The sequence below is a fragment of the Panthera onca genome, chromosome A2, assembly GCF_046562875.1.
Source record: "Panthera onca isolate mPanOnc1 chromosome A2, mPanOnc1 haplotype 2, whole genome shotgun sequence".
Taxonomy (NCBI): Eukaryota; Metazoa; Chordata; class Mammalia; order Carnivora; family Felidae; genus Panthera; species Panthera onca.
The window spans coordinates 41579251-41601377 of record NC_138340.1 but is presented as its reverse complement, the minus strand read 5'-3'; the positions used below and the strand labels follow the sequence as shown (position 1 = coordinate 41601377).

The following is a 22127-nucleotide window of genomic DNA, read 5'->3' as shown; positions in this document are numbered from 1 at the left end:
ATAGATGTTTCTAAATGAAAGGACCAAGTATATTTTTATATTACTAATTATTAAAATTCCTCGATGGCACACCCAACATGATGGTTCATTTTTGAAATATAACACATTTTGATAGTGTTGAAAATATAGCTTGCTTTATTTGTTAATGTTTTGTATAAGAACACTTGCTTTTCCTAGGGTCTTATTAAAATCAAATTGACTTTTAAAATACGGTTTTCATGCAGATTTTCTGAATTCTCTCAAATCTCTGGTGTACCTGGAGATCTTTGTTTCAAAGAAAAAGAAAATGATTTATAATATTGCCAGATAAGTGTTTAAAATTACCGTCTTGATGACAAGCTAGGATTTTGTTAAATTCATGAAGAATACGAAGAAAAACATTGTTGGGCAGTAAAGATTTACTTTTATTCTTCAGTTTACATTAACGGTTCATATTTTAAACTTTTGTATTATATGAGAAATTAACATTCATAATCAAATGGAGATAGTTCCTTTATTTGTTTGTTTGTTTTTCCTGGATTCAAATACTAAAAGAGCAAAACTGTCAATAGCATTGATATTAAAGTATTCTTAATTTTTTTGTTTAATTTAACTAAGCAGCATTTACTCTTTTCTAAATCCATACGGTTTTAGTTGCTATGTCACTCCAAAAATTCTTTTAAAACAGGTCATTATTTTTAAAAGGGTACATATTAATCATAAAAATTTTATTTTTGCTTTGGGTGCATAATTGTATGTGTTATTTGCTTTTTGGTTTTTTTTTCTGTTTTTTAATGTAGTGTCAAGCACTCTTCTTTGGTTCAAGGTTGGATGTACTATATTTGTATAAATCACACACCCATATACATCTTTTGAGACTTCCAGTTATAGTATTTTTTTAATTTGAGTCATAATTTTTAAAATATTTCTGAGGCATCCTGGGTACAGAAATAGTCTAAAGATATTTATTTTCCATTTTCAAGATTTTATGGTTATCTGGCCCCTTCTATTCCACCTACTTTGGCATCAGTTTTTGGAAAAGTGTAAATTTTCATTTTTGAGTTTTACAAAAGTCTTGGAGTTTATTTTTATATAAGCATAAGCTCCATTTCTTTTTTTTTCATATACCTATTTCCTCAACTTTCTTTATTATTTCTCTAGTCACATAATTTCAACAATAACAATTTCTATGCCAAGCAATTAGTTTTGTTAACAAATACAACAGCAGGAAGCAGAAGGGCATGGTAGAGAACAGCTACGAGGCACAAGCATTCTGTTTGCTCTGGACAGCTGACAGTACCTTTTATAGAAGGATCATGTTGCCTAAGTTGAAGCCATTTGTCCTGGATAGGTACAAGGTGAGGTCTGTGAAAGGCTAAAAGAAGAGATGAAGGAGGTCCCAGGCTTCCACTCTAGTCTTGTTGGACAGACAGATCTAAAACACAATTACCAGGGGCGCCTGGGTGGCTCAGTTGGTTAAGCCCCGTAACGTGAGTTTGAAACCCGTATTGGGCTCTTTGCTTACATCCCAAAGCCTGGAGCCTGCTTTGGATTTTGTATCTCCCTGTCTCTCTCTGCGCCACACCTGCTCTCTCTCTCTCTCTCTCAAAAAGATAATGTATAAACATTTAAAAAATTTAAAACACAGTTACCAGAATAGTTCACAATTACCAGAGAATGCTTCCTTCACATAGTATGAACATTTCAAACTAGACCTTGAGATACAAAAACTTAATATAAGTTTAAAGTAGAAGATGGGGCCCAAGTTTGAGAAGCAGAAATACTCAGAGTGACAGATTGTGCACTCATGTCCAACTACCTAGGACATAGACACATACTTGACATACATATACATATATATCTGTTGAATGAATGACTAAATATCGGGATAAGGAATGTGGGCTTTACCATCTAGGCAATGAGAAAGAATGGAGACTTTTGAGCAGATATTGAACATTGGGGGTGGCACAAAAACAGACACATAGACCAATGGAATAGAATAGAAACCCCAGAACTAGACCCACAAACGTATGGCCAACTCATCTTTGACAAAGCAGGAAAGAACATCCAATGGAAAAAAGACAGTCTCTTTAACAAATGGTGCTGGGAGAACTGGACCGCAACAGGCAGAAGGTTGAAACTAGACCACTTTCTCACACCATTCACAAAAATAAACTCAAAATGGATAAAGGACCTGAATGTGAGACAGGAAACCATCAAAACCTTAGAGGAGAAAGCAGGAAAAGACCTCTCTGACCTCAGCCGTAGCAATCTCTTACTCGACACATCCCCAAAGGCAAGGGAATTAAAAGCAAAAGTGAATTACTGGGACCTTATGAAGATAAAAAGCTTCTGCACAGCAAAGGAAACAACCAACAAAACTAAAAGGCAACCAACGGAATGGGAAAACATATTTGCAAATGACATATCGGACAAAGGGCTAGTATCCAAAATCTATAAAGAGCTCATCAAACTCCACACCCGAAAAACAAATAACCCAGTGAAGAAATGGGCAGAAAACATGAATAGACACTTCTCTAAAGAAGACATCCGGATGGCCAACAGGCACATGAAAAGATGTTCAACGTCGCTCCTTATCAGGGAAATAGAAATCAAAACCACACTCAGATATCACCTCACGCCAGTCAGAGTGGCCAAAATGAACAAATCAGGAGACTATAGATGCTGGAGAGGATGTGGAGAAACGGGAACCCTCTTGCACTGTCAGTGGGAATGCAAATTGGTGCAGCCGCTCTGGAAAGCAGTGTGGAGGTTCCTCAGAAAATTAAAAATAGACCTACCCTATGACCCAGCAATAGCACTGCTAGGAATTTATCCAAGGGATACAGGAGTACTGATGCATAGGGGCACTTGTACCCCAATGTTTATAGCAGCACTCTCAACAATAGCCAAATTGTGGAAAGAGCCTAAATGTCCATCAACTGATGAATGGATAAAGAAATTGTGGTTTGTATACACAATGGAATACTACGTGGCAATGAGAAAAAATGAAATATGACCTTTTGTAGCAACGTGGATGGAACTGGAGAGTGTGATGCTAAGTGAAATAAGCCATACAGAGAAAGACAGATACCATATGGTTTCACTCTTATGTGGATCCTGAGAAACGTAACAGAAACCCATGGGGGAGGGGAAGGGAAAAAAAAAAAAAGAGGTTAGAGTGGGAGAGAGCCAAAGCATACGAGACTGTTAAAAACTGAGAACAAACTGAGGGTTGATGGGGGGTGGGAGGGAGGGGAGGGTGGGTGATGGGTATTGAGGAGGGCACCTGTTGGGATGAGCACTGGGTGTTGTATGGAAACCAATTTGACAGTAAATTTCATATATTAAATTAAATAAATAAATAAATAAATAAATAAATAAATAAATAAATAAAATAAAACCATCCAATCCAAAAAAAAAAAGAACATTGGGGGTACGTTTTATGAAGAAAGCTGAACTCAACACTATGAGTATAAGATAGATACATTGGATGAGTGAAAAGGGAGGAGACCACAGGTGGGAAGAAAAGCCCAAAAGTTTGGATGGACTTATTGTACATATAAAGTTAAAATGAACTGGACCAAAATCAATGGAACTGGCTTCACCGCTTATGACATCACCTTTGTCCAATTCCGTGATAAGTTTGAACCACAGCTTTTTGGAAACTGCAAATAAGATGTCTTTATAATAGAGATTTCTTGAAAATCAAATGAGATAAATTTCAAAAAAGTTTTCTATTACAGAGCCTAGCAATTTCATTCATCCATTAAGTCCTTCCTATATCCATTTAGTCAATGTTGATAAAATGTATTCTTGTAACATTGGGGATGCCGAGGTATAAAAAAAAGACAGACGAACATACTGGAGTCATAGGCTTACTGTGGACAACAGAATTTTCATTGTAGTGTAGTTCCAGCAACATTAAGATGGTGGCAGCGATAGAGAAATGGGAAGAGAGAGGATAGAGTTTGCGGAACAGTTAACATGATCAAATGGAGTGAATTGAGCCAGTGTAGGAAAGAGAAGTGGCAGATTGGATTGGAAGTGTAGGGGGCATCTGGAGCATCAGAAAATGAAATGTCACATATGAGGTGGCAATTGGGTATCCAGAAAATGCTGGAAGGACGGGAGACTAAAAGCCCATTTTGAATCACAATTTTCATAGACACATCACTGGTACAGACATAGTGATAGAAGCTTCAGACTTGATGAGGTTCTTGAAAAAAAAAAGAAAAGCAAAATGAGAGCTATCATTTGTTGAACACTTAGAAGTTTTCACACTGTAGTAAGTAACTGGCACGAGTTTCTTCCTCACAAATACAGCAGATGTAATTGCTATTATTATCCTTAGTGTACACATGATGAAATTGTTGATCAACAAGTGACGTGATGTGCCTCAGGTCAAACAGATAGTGTCAGAGAAGGGATTTGTACCTGGGTTTGTCGAACTCCAGAAGACAGAAACCCAAGTTGACCGCATGTTAAAACTTGGAGGAAGCAGATGGTCAGGGTAGAGAGTGGAGGGATGTTTCAAAAAGTCAAGTATGAGGGTCCCTGGAAGATACGTTTTGTTTTCCAGGTGGGGTGATGCGTGCATGTTTAAGACCATAGAGGAGGCATGAGAGAGACTGAAATAGGGAGAGGTATAAAAGCAAAGACTGAGAAGGAATAGGAAGAGTTTGCACTTCTATAGTCTTTTTCATTTTTCACAGGACTTTCACATCTGTGATGCTAGAGATCCTTTAAGAAAAAAAAAAAACTTAGAAGTTCAAAGGGCAGATGTTGTCCTCACTTTTTTGGATGGAAATCTGGAAGGCACAGAGCAATGAAGTGATACTCCTTCAGTCACGCAGATCTTGATTGTGACAGAGCAAAGACATGTTTCTCGTGTTCCTATTCCTGCATTCTTCCCCTAAGCTTCTGTGACAGAAAGTTCAGAAGTCTACAGCACAGGCACAGAGGCTTTGATTAGTTGGGAGACTTGCTATGGAGATTCCAAGAAAGGTGACGTAATGAAAAGACAGTTTAAGTCATTTTAAACTACTATCGATGACCCACACAATGCCAAGAAATATGCTACTGTCCAGGGATAGTAAAGGTGAAAATGATAGTGCTCTAACCTTAGCACAGCCCCCCAAATAGAACAGGATGAGCAAATGCAAAAGTATGGGAAGTTCAGAGACAAAATGGTTGGAGATATTTTCAGGAGTTTCAAGAAAGGGTTATGTGGCTCAAGCTAGGTTTGAAGATGAATAAAAGTGTGCTATACCCATGAAGAAGTGGGAACACTATTTGCTTGACTAACTAGACCAGCATTTTGTGTTCAGGAAAAACTAAGTAGTTTGCTATTATTTCTGGGTATGTGGCTGAAAGTTGGGGGTGCCAGAGCGTTGGGGTGATAGGAGACAGAGAGAAGGTGCACTGGGAGACACCAGTGTGGATGGTCTTAGAGAGGATGTTGTGGTCTCACCCTTGACGCCAAAATTCCCAAGCTGTATTTAAAAAACAAAACTAAACAGTTCCTGAAGACATTAAGATCTTACTAGGTGCCTCCCTATATCCTGAGTAGGCTTAGAAAATACTGAATACTTACGTCTGCTTGGAAACTAACAATGCACACCTGTTTTAAAACCTCTTAAAAGGCCAGGCTCTAAATAAGAAAATCTGTTTTCAGTAGACATTTTTGGGACCCAATATGACATCCTCTTTGCCCACCTTAATTCATTTGCAGGAGGGTCGACACTCCCTTGCAGGTTCATAGTGAGCTAATGCGTGCTCAAATGAGTATGGGGGAATTCTTGCCCCCTGGGGTGGGGTGGGGGCACCCTCCATTGTTGAAGTTGGGAGCCTGTGTATAAATACCCCAGACTCCCATCTTGCAAAATGGCAGTTCCGCAAGGCGTTCCATCAGCTTATTGGAAGCTTTTATGCAATCAAGCCCTCCTGGACTCCAGTAGCCCCTTCTCATTGTCTTCGCTCCCTCCCTCCTACCTCCTGAGACTGTCTCCCACACACACTAGATCACCTGAGGCCCTGCTTTTGCAGAAACAAAACGAAGACACTACGACCTTTGTTGAACAAGCCATTGTTTTTACATAAGGGAACATTTTTATTTTCCTAAGACACAAATGTTGCCATGGTAGAATTTTCCCGTAGAGACTTCATAGTTGATTAAATGTTTTGAGAACCGGACTGATATATTAAATAAGAAAGGCAACAAAAGATAAGAGGAGACACTTTGAATTTGGGAGTTGGGATATAGAGCAGGAAGTAATGGTTATGTTGTGGACTTGCTGACACTGAAGATGGTAAGAGAGTCACTTGGCTGTGTCTTAATATTCTGATTTGGGAGATCTTCCAGAGGCTTCTGCATGTGTCAGAAAAAAGGAAGAAAACTCATGGTCATGCACTGAAACACAGGGTTTTGTTTGTTTGTGTTTGTTTTTGTTTTTGTTTTTTTCTTTTCAGAGTGGAGTATGCTTTAATGAGATTTTTCAACTAAATGAAGTTCTACCCTTGATAGTAGAAGCTGAATCATTGCATGAGATTCTTCTTTATTTATAACACCTGGTACCACGGAGATGAAGATGAAAACCTTAACCGAACTGCAATTTTGATTTTTATTGCCTTTCCAGATGTTTTCATTGAGTTTTGTTTTTTTTTTTTTTTGTTTTGTTTTTTGTAGCTTTTGTATAGGAGTGCGCAGCTTTCTTTTACTGAAAGCTATCTGATTCTTTCAAAGACAGTCTCATCATTTACACTGTTTAGGCAGTGATTTAATTTGGTAACTACCAACCACTAAGCATTTCAACATTAAACATTAAACGTTAAAGACATTTAAAGGATTATGCATGGTACTATTACTCTGCCTATCTGTGTTCCTTTGACAATATATTTATCACTACTGGGTAATATTTTGCGTTTTAACTGAAAAGGTAACACTTCACCTCATAGCATCAAATACAGTTGAGTTACACAACTAGTAAAGTTCACTTGCAGCTTTCAGTGATAATGATTTTAATAGTTCTCACGCTCTAAGTGCAAATGATCACAAGGTGTTTGGAGGCAGAGGTCTAAATTTTTAAGTGTTAAAGCTATTTACTCAGCTGGCCAAAATTTCCGACATATTGCCACTTTTATGCTTCATTTTAATCCTCTTAGGAAGAAAATGGTTTGTTTTATTTCTCAGTCTTCTATTGGCATCTTTTTTTTTTTTTTTTGGTATTTATGGCATACCCAATTGCACATATGTGTACCTAATTCAACATATGGCCTTTTCCAGCATTTCCCGTAAAATGTTCTACACAGAATTCTTTGGTCAGATATGTTTAGGATGCTCAATTTCCATCTGACATTAGTAGACCTCATGAGTGTGTATTTTATATTAAGGTCACTGATTTATTCTGTATAAAGAAACTCATTTAATTTGGCTTAACCCCGCATTTCCCTAACTGACTTTGGTAGGAAACAAAGCCTTTGTTTGACTCATTTTAAGTCATGCAGAGGTACACTTGTGCACAGTAGCCCTGCGGTTATACTCAGTGACATTTCACATTCTGCTTGCTAGGTGATTACCTGAATTAATCTACATGGAGAAAGCAACACCCGCAATATACAGGAAGTGGAATCAGATTCCAAACTGAGCCCAAGATTGTCAGAAAATCAGAGTCACCCCAGTCTTTTCTGTATATGTATCACTGGTTTCTTGTGGTCTTGTCTTCCTCTCCACAGCTTGGGGAGATCAGCCTAAAAGTAAAGTCCTTGAGGGGCACCTGGGTGGCTCAGTCAGTTAAGCAGCCGACTTCGGCTCAAGTCATGATCTCATAGTTCGTGGACCCCCCCCCCCCCCCCGTCAGGCTCTGTGCTGACAGCCCAGAGCCTGGAGCCTGCTTCAGATTGTGTGTCTCCTCTCTGAGCCGCTCCCTTGCTTGTGCTCACTCGCTCTCGCTCTGTCTCTCTCTCTCAAATAAATGGTAAAAAAATTTTAAAAAGTAAAGTCCTTGAGAAGTCCATGGAAAATCTGCTCAATCTAGAATATTAACAGACAGGCATCAAGGTAGTTATTTTATACTCCAGGAATGATCCAGGTGAATGGATGAGAAAGCATTCTGAATAAGGAGTGTACTTCTTTCCTGGCTCTACACATCTCCCTTTGATGCCAGCCTTGGAGATACTGGCCCCATGGTGTGCTTAGAGCTTTGGAATATCTGACTGGGGGGGGGGGGGGGTGTGGAGGAAGAGTAAAATAAAATAAAATGAAATATGGAGAGCTGGATTTTTTTCTTTGTTTTTCTTTGTTTCTCACTCATATTTCCCCAATTTTACATGTACTCATCTGTGTGTGTGTGTGTGTGTGTGTGTGTCTGTGTGTGTGTGTGTAGTTCTATACAGTTTTATCACTTGTGTAGTTTGTGTATCTGACTACAGTCAGTATCCCCGACAATGCTTTTATAACCATACCCATCTCCCTGCTCCCACCTTCCCAAACACTGGCCACCACTGATCTGTTCTCTACTTCTAGTTTTTTTATTTTAATTAAAAAATAATATCTAAAGGGAATCATACAGCAGGTAACCTTTCAGGATTATTTGGGATTTTTTTTCACTCAGTATAATTCTGAAGATCCACACAAGTTGTAAGGTGTATCAGTAGTTCATTGCTTTTTATTGCTGCATGGTAGTCCATGATATGTATCTACCAGTGTGAGTTTAACCATTGACCCATTGTAGGACATCTGGGTTATTTCCAGTTCAGGGCTATTGCCTATAAAGCTATATGAACTTTTGTGTACAGATTTTTGTGTGAAGGTATGTCTTCATTTTCTTGGGATAAATGGATGATATGGTATTTGTGTGTTTAGTTTTATACGAAACTGCCAAACTGTTTTCCAGAAAGGCTGTAACATTTTGCATTCCCACCAGCAAAGTACAAGTGATCCAGTTTCTCCACATCCTAAACCTTCAGGGTTTAGTGTTGTCACTGTTTATTAGTTTTAGCCACTCGGATATGTGTGCTGTGCTGTCTTATTGAGGTTTTACTTTATATTTCTCCTGAACATCTTTTCACATTCTTATTAGCCATCTGTGTATTCTCTTCAAGGAAGTGTCTGTTCAGGTTGTTTGCCCATTTTCTAACTGAATACTTTAGGTTTTTATTACTGAGTTTTGTGAGGACTTACTTATTCTAGGTACTATTCACTTCCTGGTCAAGTGGTTTGCAAACATTCTTCCCATTCTGTAGTTGGTTTTTCATTTTCTTTACATGGGCTTTCATAAGGCAAAAGTTTTTAATTTTGATAAAATCCAATTTATCAGTCTTCCCTTAATGATCCAGGTACTTGTCAGGTCTTTTGTTGTCAAAAACTCTTTGCTTAGTTGTAGGTCACAAAGATGTTCTCCCTATGTATTTCTCCCAAGTTTGTTTATATATATATTATATATATATATAATATATATATATAAAATATATATATATATTTCATTTAAGTTTATGATTCATTTTGAGTTAATTTTTATATATGAGTGAAGGTTAGGTCTTTTTTTCTTTTTTTTTTCTTTTTTTTTTTTTTTTGCGTATAGTTGTCTAGCTGCTTTGTCACCATGTGATTGAAAGGCTCTCCTTCCATTTAATTGCATCTGCCACTGTTCAAAATCAGTTGAGCATATTTATATGAGTCTATTTCTAGCCTGTTCTCTTCCATTGACCTGTGTACCTATTTCTCTGCCAGTACCACAGTGTCTTGATCCTTGTAGCTATAAAATAAATCTTAGTATTAAGTAGAGTGATTCTTCCCACTTTATTCTTCTCAGTGAAGACGGTGTTCGCTATTCTCAGGCCTGTGCTTTTACATGTAAAATTTTTAAAAAGCTTGCCAGTACCTTCAAAAAGTAAGAGAACAAATGTTTTAAATGTTCTGGAATTTTAATACTAATTGCATATCATTTGCAGAGTTCATACTATGTTGAGACTTCCAGTCCTTGAACACAGTATGTATGACTCTCCATTTGGTTACATTTGTTTTCTCTCAGTATCTTGTCTTTTTCAGCATATAGATCCTTCACATGTTTTATTATCTGTATGCCTAAGGATCTAATTTTTTTTGAATGATTGTGAGTAGTTTTGTGTTTTTAATTTTGGTTTTTGCATGCTCAGTGTTTGTATGTAGAAATTGCATCCTTTGACCTATTTAGCTCACTGATTTATACTGAGAGGTTTTGTTTTGTTTTTGTTTTGACAGATTACTTCTGATTTTAATTTAGACATGTCATCTGCAAACAGGGGTAGTTTATTTCTTCATCTCCAAACTGTATATTTTTAATTTCTTTTCCTTTCAATATTGCAGTGGTTAGAATTTTAGTGGTAAGAATGGACGTCCTTGTCATATTCCTGATGTTAGGGAGAAAGCATTCAGTCCTGCACCATCAAATATGATGTTAACTGTACTTCTTTTAGATGTTCTTCTATCATGTTAGTTTGTTTTTAAAGTCCAGCTAATTAGAGACTCCAAAATAATTTCAGAGTCTGCAAGAATTGGAAAGGAGACAAAAATAAAATTCTTAGATGTTTTTTAATCTACTATTTCTACTAACAAATTCTGGATTTAGTTTTTATTTATTTTGACTCCTAAGCAGAGTTGTCCTAATACAATTCTTGCCAAGAGTGGACTACAGGCATCCTTGAGTTTGGATTACACATGTAACCATCCAATAGGTATTTCAGTAATCTAAAACTTTGCAGACGTTTATGCTACCTTTATCTCTGTAGTCCTTAGTGTTACCCCCAAAGGGTGGGAATCTGGCTGTATTTTGAAGGAGGTGTTCTTTTGCATCAGTGGTTTTCCTTTGTTGATTCCTCTGTCTGAACAGAATCTCCCCCTCAACACCCCCACCCTCTGCACCCCATCCTGGATTTGACTGGCTGATTGCTACTCTTTCAAGGCATCTTTTCCGTCTCTCGGTTGAATGTTTGTTCCTCTGTGTACTTACCACCAGAAGAGCAAGGTTCTTGCTGTTGGTCTCAAGTCTCTTACCACACAGGGCTCTCTTTGAAAGGAAGCCCCAGTGATTGGTATTTCAGAACCTAGCATGCAGCAGGCTGAAGTCTTAAGTGAATACTTGTTCAGTTAGTGACAGCTTCACTTTTTATCCCTACTGTTAAATGGATGTTTAACAGATTCTTTATCCCATGGGCATTTTCATATGCTCCAAAATATTTGAGATATGTTTTAAGATACTTAATCTGGATTGAACTTAGTACATCTTAATAGGAAGCCACAAAGTTATATTTTGTGTGCACAAACTTTAGCCAGTAAGGTTGTTAAAACTGCAGATCTCCTTCTAACTGACTAGTTTTAAGCAATTTCCCAGGTATCTGCATTTGTAATAAGAATCGTAGGTGATAATAATGCAGGTGGTCCTGGACCGCACTTTGAGTAACATAAAGTAAGAATTCAGAGGATTGTGTTTTAAAGAAAACAAAACTTCATTGTAGTCACAGTTTGCTAGCAACAAAGCCCTGGAAAACATGTTAAAGCCAGTACAGGTATTTTTCTTTGCTATCCCTGATGTATATGCTCCACAAACTGGCTACAGATATCCAAAAAAATAATGTTCTTTGTCCACGTGTAGCATAGAGACTGTTTCAATGCAAGTGTCTAGAGCAATGGGCTCATCTGTTGCACAGTATCAGTGCTTTAGGCAAAAGGGATTTTTACCTTTTGGGGAAAAAAGACGTTATTAGTTTCCATAGAACTGGTTTATCCTTTTGTGCATATTCCAGCTAAAACCAGGGATGAATCACTTCCATGGTGTGAATTTATGTAACAGAATAAAACAAGAATTGGGTAAGAAATAAGAAATGATGATACATACTTGGTTGCCAGAAAATCATTATTTGATATTATTTTTCCATATATAGGCTACATTCTGATATGAAGTACTCCCCTGTTTAGTCACTGGGAAATATTTGGATGGTACAATTTTGCAGTTCCAACTCAGGTATATTTCAGGAGGCTTCATGTTTTGATTATGTTGCATTTTACTTACACATTGAAGATAATATAATGCTCTGTTGTCATATCATTTTTGTAAGGTAACTTCTGGTTAAAATAAGTCCAGATGTAAAATTTTTTCTTTTATGGGCATACATAGTGAGTTTTGCTGAATAGCTTTATCCCATGCCTATAACCTATTCCATGCCTGTTAAACCTAGTAGTTTAATACTATTTTTCAGAAACATTAAAATGAAGCAAATAGACCCTCTTATTTCCTTCCAATGGGCTGATTTTAAGTGCTTAGAATATTCATAACTGCCTATAGTTTGTAGTTTTTATCCGTTTGAAGATAATTATTTTGCTTTTTACATTTTTCAAGACAAAGTTGAAATTTTCCAGGTCGTGTTCTGAAATACACATATTGCCTCACCACTTAAGCAATTTATATGAACACTTATGAGCTAGGAAATGAGTGTATTCTTTCACAAATTGACAGTGCAATTGTTCTGATACAGAAAGTGACACCATTGAGTATATTAAAAGTGGAATTCACAGTTTTTGGGTTCAAAGAAACAGTAGATTTTTTTCATGCTTTTTATTTCCCCAAAAGGCTTAAGTTTTGTTCAAAATGAGCCAATGAAATTTTCTCCATTCTGTAATTTATGCTGGAGAATAAGAATCAGAATTTATTTTCCTGGATTATTACTGGAAGAAATTAAACAATTTTTAAACATAATCACTGGTGGTCATAATAGTATTTGCCTTGATTCCTCTATTAAAAATTTGGGGGGAAAAGTCTTTGGGCAGTTATAAAAATTATTTGCATTTTTTTCACAACTACAAATAAAAAGGAGTAGGTGGATTTAATATACTGTTACCCTTTGAATTCAACCTGCATGGTAATTTCAAGTGATGCATATCCTGTATAGAACCCTTCAAGACTTAGAACAAATAGACTTGTATCCAGAACCTGATTATTTTCAATTATTTTTGTAAATAACAGCAATAATTGTAGGTAGGATAAAATTTATTTAGGCTACTGATAATAAAGTATTTGGGGAGAGAAATTCATGAATAGCTGGCTTTCATTATAAGGTAAAGCTAAACGTCTTCATGATTTGATGAATCACTGTGGCATATGTGGATATTGGTTCATGTATATTTTTGGTTCAAGATCTTTCATTTCTGTCTTTGAGTCATATTTTCTAATTACTTAATTCTAATACCTGATTTGTCCTTTGGGGTAGCCTAGGCCATCTGACACTGTTAAAACACCACAGGATTAGTGAGTTTATATTTTTATTGTATTGCTGGATTTCAAAGAAGCATTAATAAATCAAAACCCCCAATTTTCCTTCTCAAAGAAAATGTTCTCCTCTTGAGATTCCTGAGAAAGGGTTTTATCGTGCAAAAGAAAGGATCGGCTCTGTGTTAACATTTTAATTTGTAGTGTTCTTTCTGAAATTCCTTTCTGTTTTGTTTTCACAATAGATCTTGAAAATTTTAAAACCAAAATGAGAAGTACAGTGTCTGTGCGTGAAGGCCAGGGAGTCGTCCTGCTCTGTGGCCCGCCGCCACACTCCGGAGGTGAGAAGTGGTCTGTTTGTGTTTTTTTATATTCATTGACTAAGTTTCAGTGCAAGACCAACAGCATATGTACTGTTATTGCTTCCCTAAATTACCCTGAGAAAATTGATAGCCCAAGTATTGGATTCTGTCAGCTGAGTTGGAATATAAGAAACTATACAAAAGATAGTCCATCCCGAGAAGTTTATAAACATAATTTATTTCAACAAGGAGTGCTGTAAAGGGAAGTGAGATCAAGTTTGTTTCAATTACCTAATGGTGCTGAACGGTGCTTCTACACCATATCATTTGTTATTTCGTTCTAGAACATGACCTACATTAGAGTCTTTATGGTTTCCCCCTTCTCTCCCTACCTCTCACTCTCCCCCTTTTCCTGTCTCTCTCTCTCTCTCTCTGTCTCATACACACACTTCAACATGATTAATATATGACATTGGACCTCTGTATCCATGTGATGTATGTATGTGTATATATATATATATATATATATCAAAATAATATGCGTATGTGTATTCACATCATTTTCGTTGGGGCGTTGGTGTTGCACGTTTTATGCTACATTGCTATAAATTGAAATACTGCTAAAAACTCAGAGTGAAAATGAACTTCAGTACATTTGAAAATAATTTAATAAGCATTGCTCCCTAGCAAGAGCCTGGAGTGTTGGTTTTATTTTGCTCTTGTGCTCACTATTGCAAACTTGGTCACTTACAGGAATAGAGAGGGCATTATTAATGTATAAATCACTGTTCTTGAAGACACAAACAATTCTGTTCTTGAGAGGATGGGAATTACTGAGAGCTAAACAGGTTAGAGAGGATCTTTCTGGCCAAAGGCAAAACTGAGAAGTCTTCTTCTCATCGTGGTGAAGTTTATTCAAATGAAAATATGTTGGACTTTATTTGTTTTGTGACATACAAACCAAAGTCCTTTTCCCTCAGTGACTTGCCAGTTTTAATCATCAAACCCTCAGTCCAATGAAACAAACATTTGCCATCATCACTCTCTGATCACTTGAAATGTATGAGCCAGCTGGAGGGCTTGATTAGCACACATGATTGCCATGATGTTGGGGGAATGGTTTACATCGGGCTCCCCAAAGCACTTGAGTAGTATATATTTTCTGGAATCTTGAAGTTACAGAGGAATTTTAACTTTGAAGGGAAACAGAGTCTCTTGAATGCAAATAAGAGGAACCGAGCTCAAACCCACTTGAAGAAAATAGGGAATTTACTGGCCCACATCACTGGGATGATAAGTTGGCTTCTAGTAGAACTGTGTGGTTGTCACAGAGATACACCACCTGGAAAGACTTACTGCCTCACTGTGCATGGTAGAGTCAGTGGATAGCCTCTAACTCTCAACTCCCTTTCAATCTCCTCAACTGTAGAGAGTCACCTGCCCATAATCTACCCCCTGTCTTGAGAGCCCACATCTGGTGACTCATCAGGGAAGGATTGAAGAGTCAGCCTTTTCTGCCCAACATTTTGGTGGGCAGTCTTCCAGAGCCTGCTGCCAGGATGTACAGGGCATTGTTGGGCCACATCACACTTGGACTTCTTTCTCTTCCCAGTCCTGTTCCTGTTCCTGCTTCCTTCCTTTTATAAGCTTTGATCATTGATAAAAATATCCCAAACTCTATCTCAGTGTCTCCTCCCTGGGAACCTAGTCTCCCAGTCTGCTGGAGCCACAGGTTCAGCCAGTTTCATGAACAAGTGTCCTTTCTTTGGATATCTTGGCCCTGCTTCCCTCAACGTTGATACTATGTAATGTAGACTCCTTGTGGTGGCAAAGGTGGTCTCTTTTAACTCCAAGCTGTTGTGGTCCTTAATGCTAGCGATCCTAATGAAGCAGACAACCTGTTGTTCAATGGCTCTTGATTTTAACCCGATTAACCTTATTTAAGAGATTATTCCTACAGCAGAGGGTCAGGGCCAGCTGTGTCTACTGAGAAGCACTTGTATGAAAAAGATGCATTTTCTAAAAGAAGAGAAGGGTTTTGTTAGGAGAAAAAGCAAGGCAATGTATTAGAAACAATGGCTAGAAGTACACCTACCAAGGAAGTATCAAAATAAATTTATTTTTTAAAATGAATATAAAAAACAACTGGAGAATCTTGTCTGTGAGGAGCTTTGGAAATGTTGTCCTGACTTAAGATCCTGACTGAGTGATATTTAAGTATTTTTATGATTAGATATATTTGCTGATAACAAAGGAGGGACCTTTCAGTTGACTAACCTGTTGCATGAGACATGCTACAGAAGATGAATTCTTTTCTAATATCATGCACTTGGGGAACTATTGGTGACTTCATGTATTTCTCTTTTTATGTTTGAAGCACATGGGTTGGGGTAACTGTGAAAGTCAAGTAGGCTTGTAGATGAAGAAGGAAAGAAATTTCCCCGGAGAGGCCACGTTAGCCCTCAAGAGCCTAGACCATGCATGGAATTGTAAAGAACTGAACAGAAGCATACCTTCTTTAGTGCTAGATTGTACAGGAAAATGATGAGGGCTACAGTGTCAGAGTTAGATGCTGAAAATAGGATTCTCATTGATCCAAGTCTGCCTAATGCTAAGATACTCAACAATTTACATTCACTGCCCTGACACATTGGCTGGTGAACTCCTTGAAGACAGAGTCCAAGTTGCTCTTTGTTCTGCACCCAGGTGCCCAAGGGAAGGCAACCTTCTTCAGCACATGTGAAAATAATTTAATACATACTTGCTAAGCCACAAAAGGCTGGTTGATAACAAGTAGACAGTAAATATTGTTTGAACAAATGGACACATTCATGGAATGAATAAAGGAATCCTTTTTAAAGATTTGGTCAGTCATAAATGCTTTTTTGAGAAATCACGAGTAACTTTGTTTCTAGAGGTATAAGCATCTAACAACCAATATGCCCTGGGTGCCACCCAGACCGGTGCAGGCACTGACAAATGAGAGTGAACTCCAGCCAGAACAGCTGATAATCAGTTCTTCTTCCTATCGCCTATTGATTTAGGGAGTTTTATTCAGTGGAAAGTGTGAGGCAGGGCATAAAACAACTGAAGCTACAACACCAGGGTTTATCAGAACATGTGATATGTGGCATTCATGGCCCATTCTGTGACTCTACAGGACACGCACTTGCCCTTCTCTGTCTTACCACCCTGCTCTACCTTCATTCACTTCCCCTTTTTTCATTTTTTCTTGGTCCCTTCTCCATGGCCAGAAATGTTTAATTGTGTTGTCATTTTCTAATTACTAAAGACACCGTCGTACTTACTCATCCACCATATTCCCTACCTGAGGAATACCCTGACATAGTAGGCTCAGAATGGCAAATAATAATCGTAATAGTAAAAACAACAGACATAGTCACAGCAACTCTGTTCACGGAGTGCTACTTAGATGCTAAACAGTGTGCTGGCTCTTTGTGGAAATCTTCTGCCAGGAGATTCCTTTGATTAAAAGTATGAAGAGGAATTGGATGAGTGACAATCTAAGGTAGAGTCAGAAACTTTAGTCCTGGAGATGCCAGGAGGCTCAGCTCTCACCCAGCCAATACCTGAATGCCTTGAGCCCAAACTTCTTGTTTATAAATATTTTTAATGTTTATTTTTTTTGAGAGGGAGAGAGAGACAGAACACAAGTGGGGGAGGGGCAGAGAGAGGGAGACAGAACTCGAAGCAGGCTCCCAGGCTCCCAGCTCTGAGCTGTCAGCACAGAGCCCAGCGTGGGGCTTGAACTCACAAACCACAAGATCATGACCTGAGCCGAAGTCGGACGCTTAACCAACTGAGCCACTCAGGCTCCCCCCCGCCCCAACCTTCTTGTTTATAAATGACAGATGAGGCAGGAGGCCAGAAAGTAAGCTTCAGCCCTGAGTCTCCCAGCTGTTGTTTAGGGCTACAATTTGGGAGTTCGGAAAGTGTGTCTGTGAGAGGAAGCAGTCTACCTAAAATCATAGAACTCTGAGTGGAGTGGAATGGCTGGCTCCTGGCCGGGCCTCTTTCTATTCTGGCACAACCTAAAGCAACCCCCAGTTGCCATTCTCTACATGATGGTGGTACAAAGGCACAGAGTCCTCGGTGAAAGTGTCACTATCCTAAGCCAAGGGCTTCTGACATTTCATACCAGATGCAGCAGAGTTAATGGCTCTGTCTTAATATTCAAGGCCATTATTTATGTGAGCACAACAGATCAGCAATGCCAAAGTCTCCTGAGCAGAAACCTCTCCAGAGTTCAACCAAATGCCCAACTGAGGTATGTTCCAGTCCAGTACTTCTGAGACTTTGCTTGCAAATGAATCAACTGAGGACTTGATAAAATGCAGATTCTGATTCACTGGGTCTGGTTTGAGACCTGAGATTCTGCATTTTTAATAAGCTCTCTTCTGAAGCTGATGCTACTGGTCCTTGGGCCACACTCTGAATAACAACACCCTACCCTGTCTGTTCCATTAGGTGGAGTCCCTGAGGATTTCCTGTTACCTACTTCTGCCCTCACTCCTTCCCTTTTCCCTACCCAGTTTCTTGGCCCAAACACTGGAATAGGTTTGTAACTTCAGAACCAAAATAATTACCTCCCCGCTGAGGACATCACTTTTTTTTTTAATTTTTTTTTTCCATTCAAGCCTAGAGTCTTTCTCAAGATGCTCTTTACTCAGATTTATTCCCTTGCTTTGTGGCCTTCCTGGTCTCAAACAGATTTATATGTAATGTCTCATAAACTCTTTTTTTATGGGGTGCCTAGATGGCTCAGGTTGAACATCTGACTCTTTTTTGTTTAATGTTTATTTCTTTTTGAGAGAGAGTGGGGGAAGGGGAAGACAGAGAGGGAGACAGAGGATCTGGAGCAGGCTCTGTGCTGCGAGCAGAGAACCCAATGCTCATGAACAGTAAGATCATGAGCTGAGCTGAAATCAAGAGTCAGATGCTTAACTGACTGAGCCACCCAGGCACCCCAAGATTCAGACTCTTGATTTCTGTTCAAGTCATGATCTCTCAGTGAGGAGATCAAGCTCCATGTCAAACTCTGTGCCGACAGCATGTATTCTGCTTGGGATTCTCTCTCTCCCTCACTCTGCCCCTCCCCCACTCACATTCTGTCTTTCTCTCTGAGAACCAGTCAATCAATCAGTCAATCAATAAGTAACCCAACTAACAAACAAACAATAAAAAACTGTTTAAAAATACTCTTTTTTCCTAAGTCCTAGGGGTTAGGGCACTGTCCTTTTTAATGAAGGTCCCAGAGTCCCGAGCATAAGAAGCAATCATGGTTTTCTGTCTTGACTTCTAACCTCCCAGGTGTGATGTGAAGGGCCAGCCTAACCTCGAACTTGACTTTAGTTTAGATCTAAGAATTCATCGAGAACCTCACACCAAGAACAGACTTCAGACTTTAAATTACATGATATGGCGTACCTTAGGTGTTGACGGTTTCCATCATCCGTTGGGTGTACTAGTTTCTGCAAAACCCTTCTGGGAATGCCTCAGATCTCTGAGTGTGATGATGCTTTTCCTCTTTGGATCACAATAAGATGAACATAACAAGGCTCAAGGAGATGTCGGTGAGAGTGTGCTGTGCATTTTTAAATCATCGACAGATGCAGTATGCAGCTTTATCTTTTCCCACACTGCTGTGCCTTCTTCTTCCACGGGGACACTTCAGGAGTCTAAAGCATCCTACACTGGAAAGGCCTTCCTCATTGCGTCGTGTGGAGGTCATAGAGGTCTTTTGTTTGGGTTTCAGTTGTGTTTTTCCCATAGCCAGCCATGTGATCTGTAAAGGTACTTCACAGCTGTTTATTGAAGGTCGCAGTAGCTCTTCTTACCTTTTTTTTTTTTTTTTTTTTTTTTTTTTTTTAATTTCTGGCTTCTATTTCTTCTGTTACTGGCCCAAGTAAAATGATGGTAAAATCTCTTCTCTTGTCAATAAATTTTTTATTGTCTTTTGTTTATTTGGGATAAAAATCAGAAATACTCTTCCAAAATAGGCTAGGGAATTAAACACGGAAAGAGCCAAAATCAGGGTACCAAAGCTTGGAAACTGCATATATTATTTATATTCCCTTAATTCACCAATGCAGATAATTTATAAGAAAGTGGCAGCAACCTGAGGCTGCTTTGCTTAAGAGCAGTCGCCATTTATTTGATGCCAATAAGAAGGAAAAACTGTTTCATGGTAGATGACAATTAGAACTTTCTCTTAGGAGTCCATAAAACTCCTAAGTGACACAGGTCACTGTCACTTGAGAGGAGTCTTATCTTCTACTCATTCTGTGACATTTTCTGCCACTTCCTATTCATTGGCTTCTCTACAGAAAAATCTAGTACCTCTCCAAGGCAAGAGGAATTAGCATCCCCTTGGAAATTAGTTGGAAAACTAGGAATTGACAAGTCAGAAATAAGAGACTGGGCATGGATTATCTATAGCTTAATTATCAGTCTAGTTATCAACAGTGTGAAAATTAGCTGGGAATTAGTGTAATTACCATGCCATTACTGGTATCACTACAAAATTATTAGAAATTCAAATGCACCAGAAAAATTACCCTATTATAAATAAGGTTACAAGATTAGTTCATGGGCACATCATGATAAATATTAATGAAGCGGGAATTCATAGGCTGATCAGGTTCTTGCATGCATGCATGTTAATAAAGAGTTGATTTTTGTCCGAAGATGGCCGATGATATTTATTCTGAGCGGAGAATAGGTTGTAGTCTTCCGCCGTGTTTGGTGTCTGATCCAGCTTCCCATGTCTTTGTTGCGTGCATGCTCTTCTTGAAATGACAGTCCCAGACACTGCCATCCACTTACAACAACACAGCCTTTGGGTTGTTCAGAGGACAATGTGAGATGCCAAACAGCAGGTAGTGAAATGAAGTGACTTGATGCTAAAAATTACTTTGAAAATCCTGGTGTGACAGAGGTGAGAACTGTGAGCAACATAACCAGATGGCATGGGATTTACACCCTCTGTATCAACATCGTTGGTTGTTTTTTTATTTATTTTTTTTTTCTTTTCCTTCCTTTACCCAAGACTGAAAAACAAAAGTCATCTCAGGTAGCTGAGATGGGGCAGGCCTGAGGAAAAAGTGCCAAGTAGGAGTTTTCTGGAAAGATGTGTCCCATGGCTAGACCCTTCATTAAGGTGCCAAAACATATCACCTGGTGTGTTTTGATGTGATTAACTCAAAAAGAATAATTTCTGCAAATAATCTGCAAACTTAACACCGTTTTATCTTGGGCAGTCATTTTTCCTTCAGCTACACTTTTGTTTATGTACATGGACTTCTTGGTTTCCATCACATTTGCATCACTGGTCCCTGGGAAATGTTGCTCTGAGAATTCAGAGGTGTCCCTTTCTCTAAAGCTGAAAAAGTTGCATCTTCGCAGGCATTTATACCATTACAAGTTGTGAGATCAAGGTGAAGCATGTGCACGGGTGGCTTACTAAGGAATAGGGATCTGTCCCATAGAATATCATTCTGAATTTACTGCTTCTAACTCGGGAAAGGGGAGTGGATGGGGCTAGGTTAGCATGTCATGGCAAAAAGTTGGAGAGAGTCCACCTGTAGACTGAATGAATAATATATCAAATTGTAAAACTGATTTTTAATATATGTCAATTCTGATGTGACTTGACATTTAGAGGAGTCCAAAATATTAACAAATTCATAGTAGTATTCAGACAAGTATGTTCTGAATCTATTGACACACAAACTTCAGCTGCTATTATATGGATGAGGCAAAATATTTTGATCTCTGCAGAGAGGATATGTTTTAGAGAATAGTCTTAATTGCTGAGCATCCATTTTGTAGTTGGAAATGGAGATGAACACTCATGTTTCTCTGAAGTACTTGGATGTAGAATCTGAGAATTCACTGAGTCTGCCTATTATCCGTTTATTCTTTTTCCCATCCATACATCCATCGTATGTCCATCCATCTATCCATCCATCCATCTGTCCATCTATACATCCATCCATACATCCATCCACCTGTCCATACATACATACATGTGTACATACATACATACATCCGTCCATCCATGCACGTACCCATCCATTTTATTCATCCATTGATTTACTCATGCATCCATCAAATATCTGTTGATGTGTAGAAGGCATTTTATGTCTTATAATGCTATTTTACTATAATAAATATGGCCATTTACCTGACAAATCTCTTTTTTTTTTAATGTTTTTATTTATTTTTGAGGCAGAGAGAGACAGAGCATGAGCAGGGGAGGGGCAGAAAGAGAGGGAGACACAGAATCCGAAGAAGATTCCAGGCTCTGAGCTGACAGCACAAAGCCCGATGTGGGGCTTGAACTCACAAATTGCGAGATCATGACCTGAGCTGAAGTCGGACGCTTAACCGACTGAGCTACCCAGGCGCCCCTTACCTGACAAATCTTAATATTAAGTAGAGAAAAAAACTGAGAGCATTGTTGATAAACTGGATAGGAATTCAAACCAATATTAGTTGAGGCTTACCCCAAACCACTCTCCAAGTGAAAAGCCTGAAATTATGTAAGAAATAGAAAGATAAATAGGAGTCCTCTTGCCCTCAG

The 22127-nt window shown here is 38.5% G+C and overlaps 1 protein-coding gene across 2 annotated transcripts in view; it reads left to right on the top strand.

The window, feature by feature from the left end:
- Nucleotides 1–22127, top strand: part of CNTN3 (contactin 3) — a 350559-nt gene that overhangs the window by 184284 nt on the left and 144148 nt on the right. For both annotated transcript variants that reach the window (XM_060631569.3, XM_060631568.3), the window contains exon 5: nt 13466–13561. In XM_060631569.3, coding sequence (XP_060487552.2) covers nt 13466–13561 — 96 coding nt within the window. The remainder of the gene's footprint in view (nt 1–13465; nt 13562–22127) is intronic.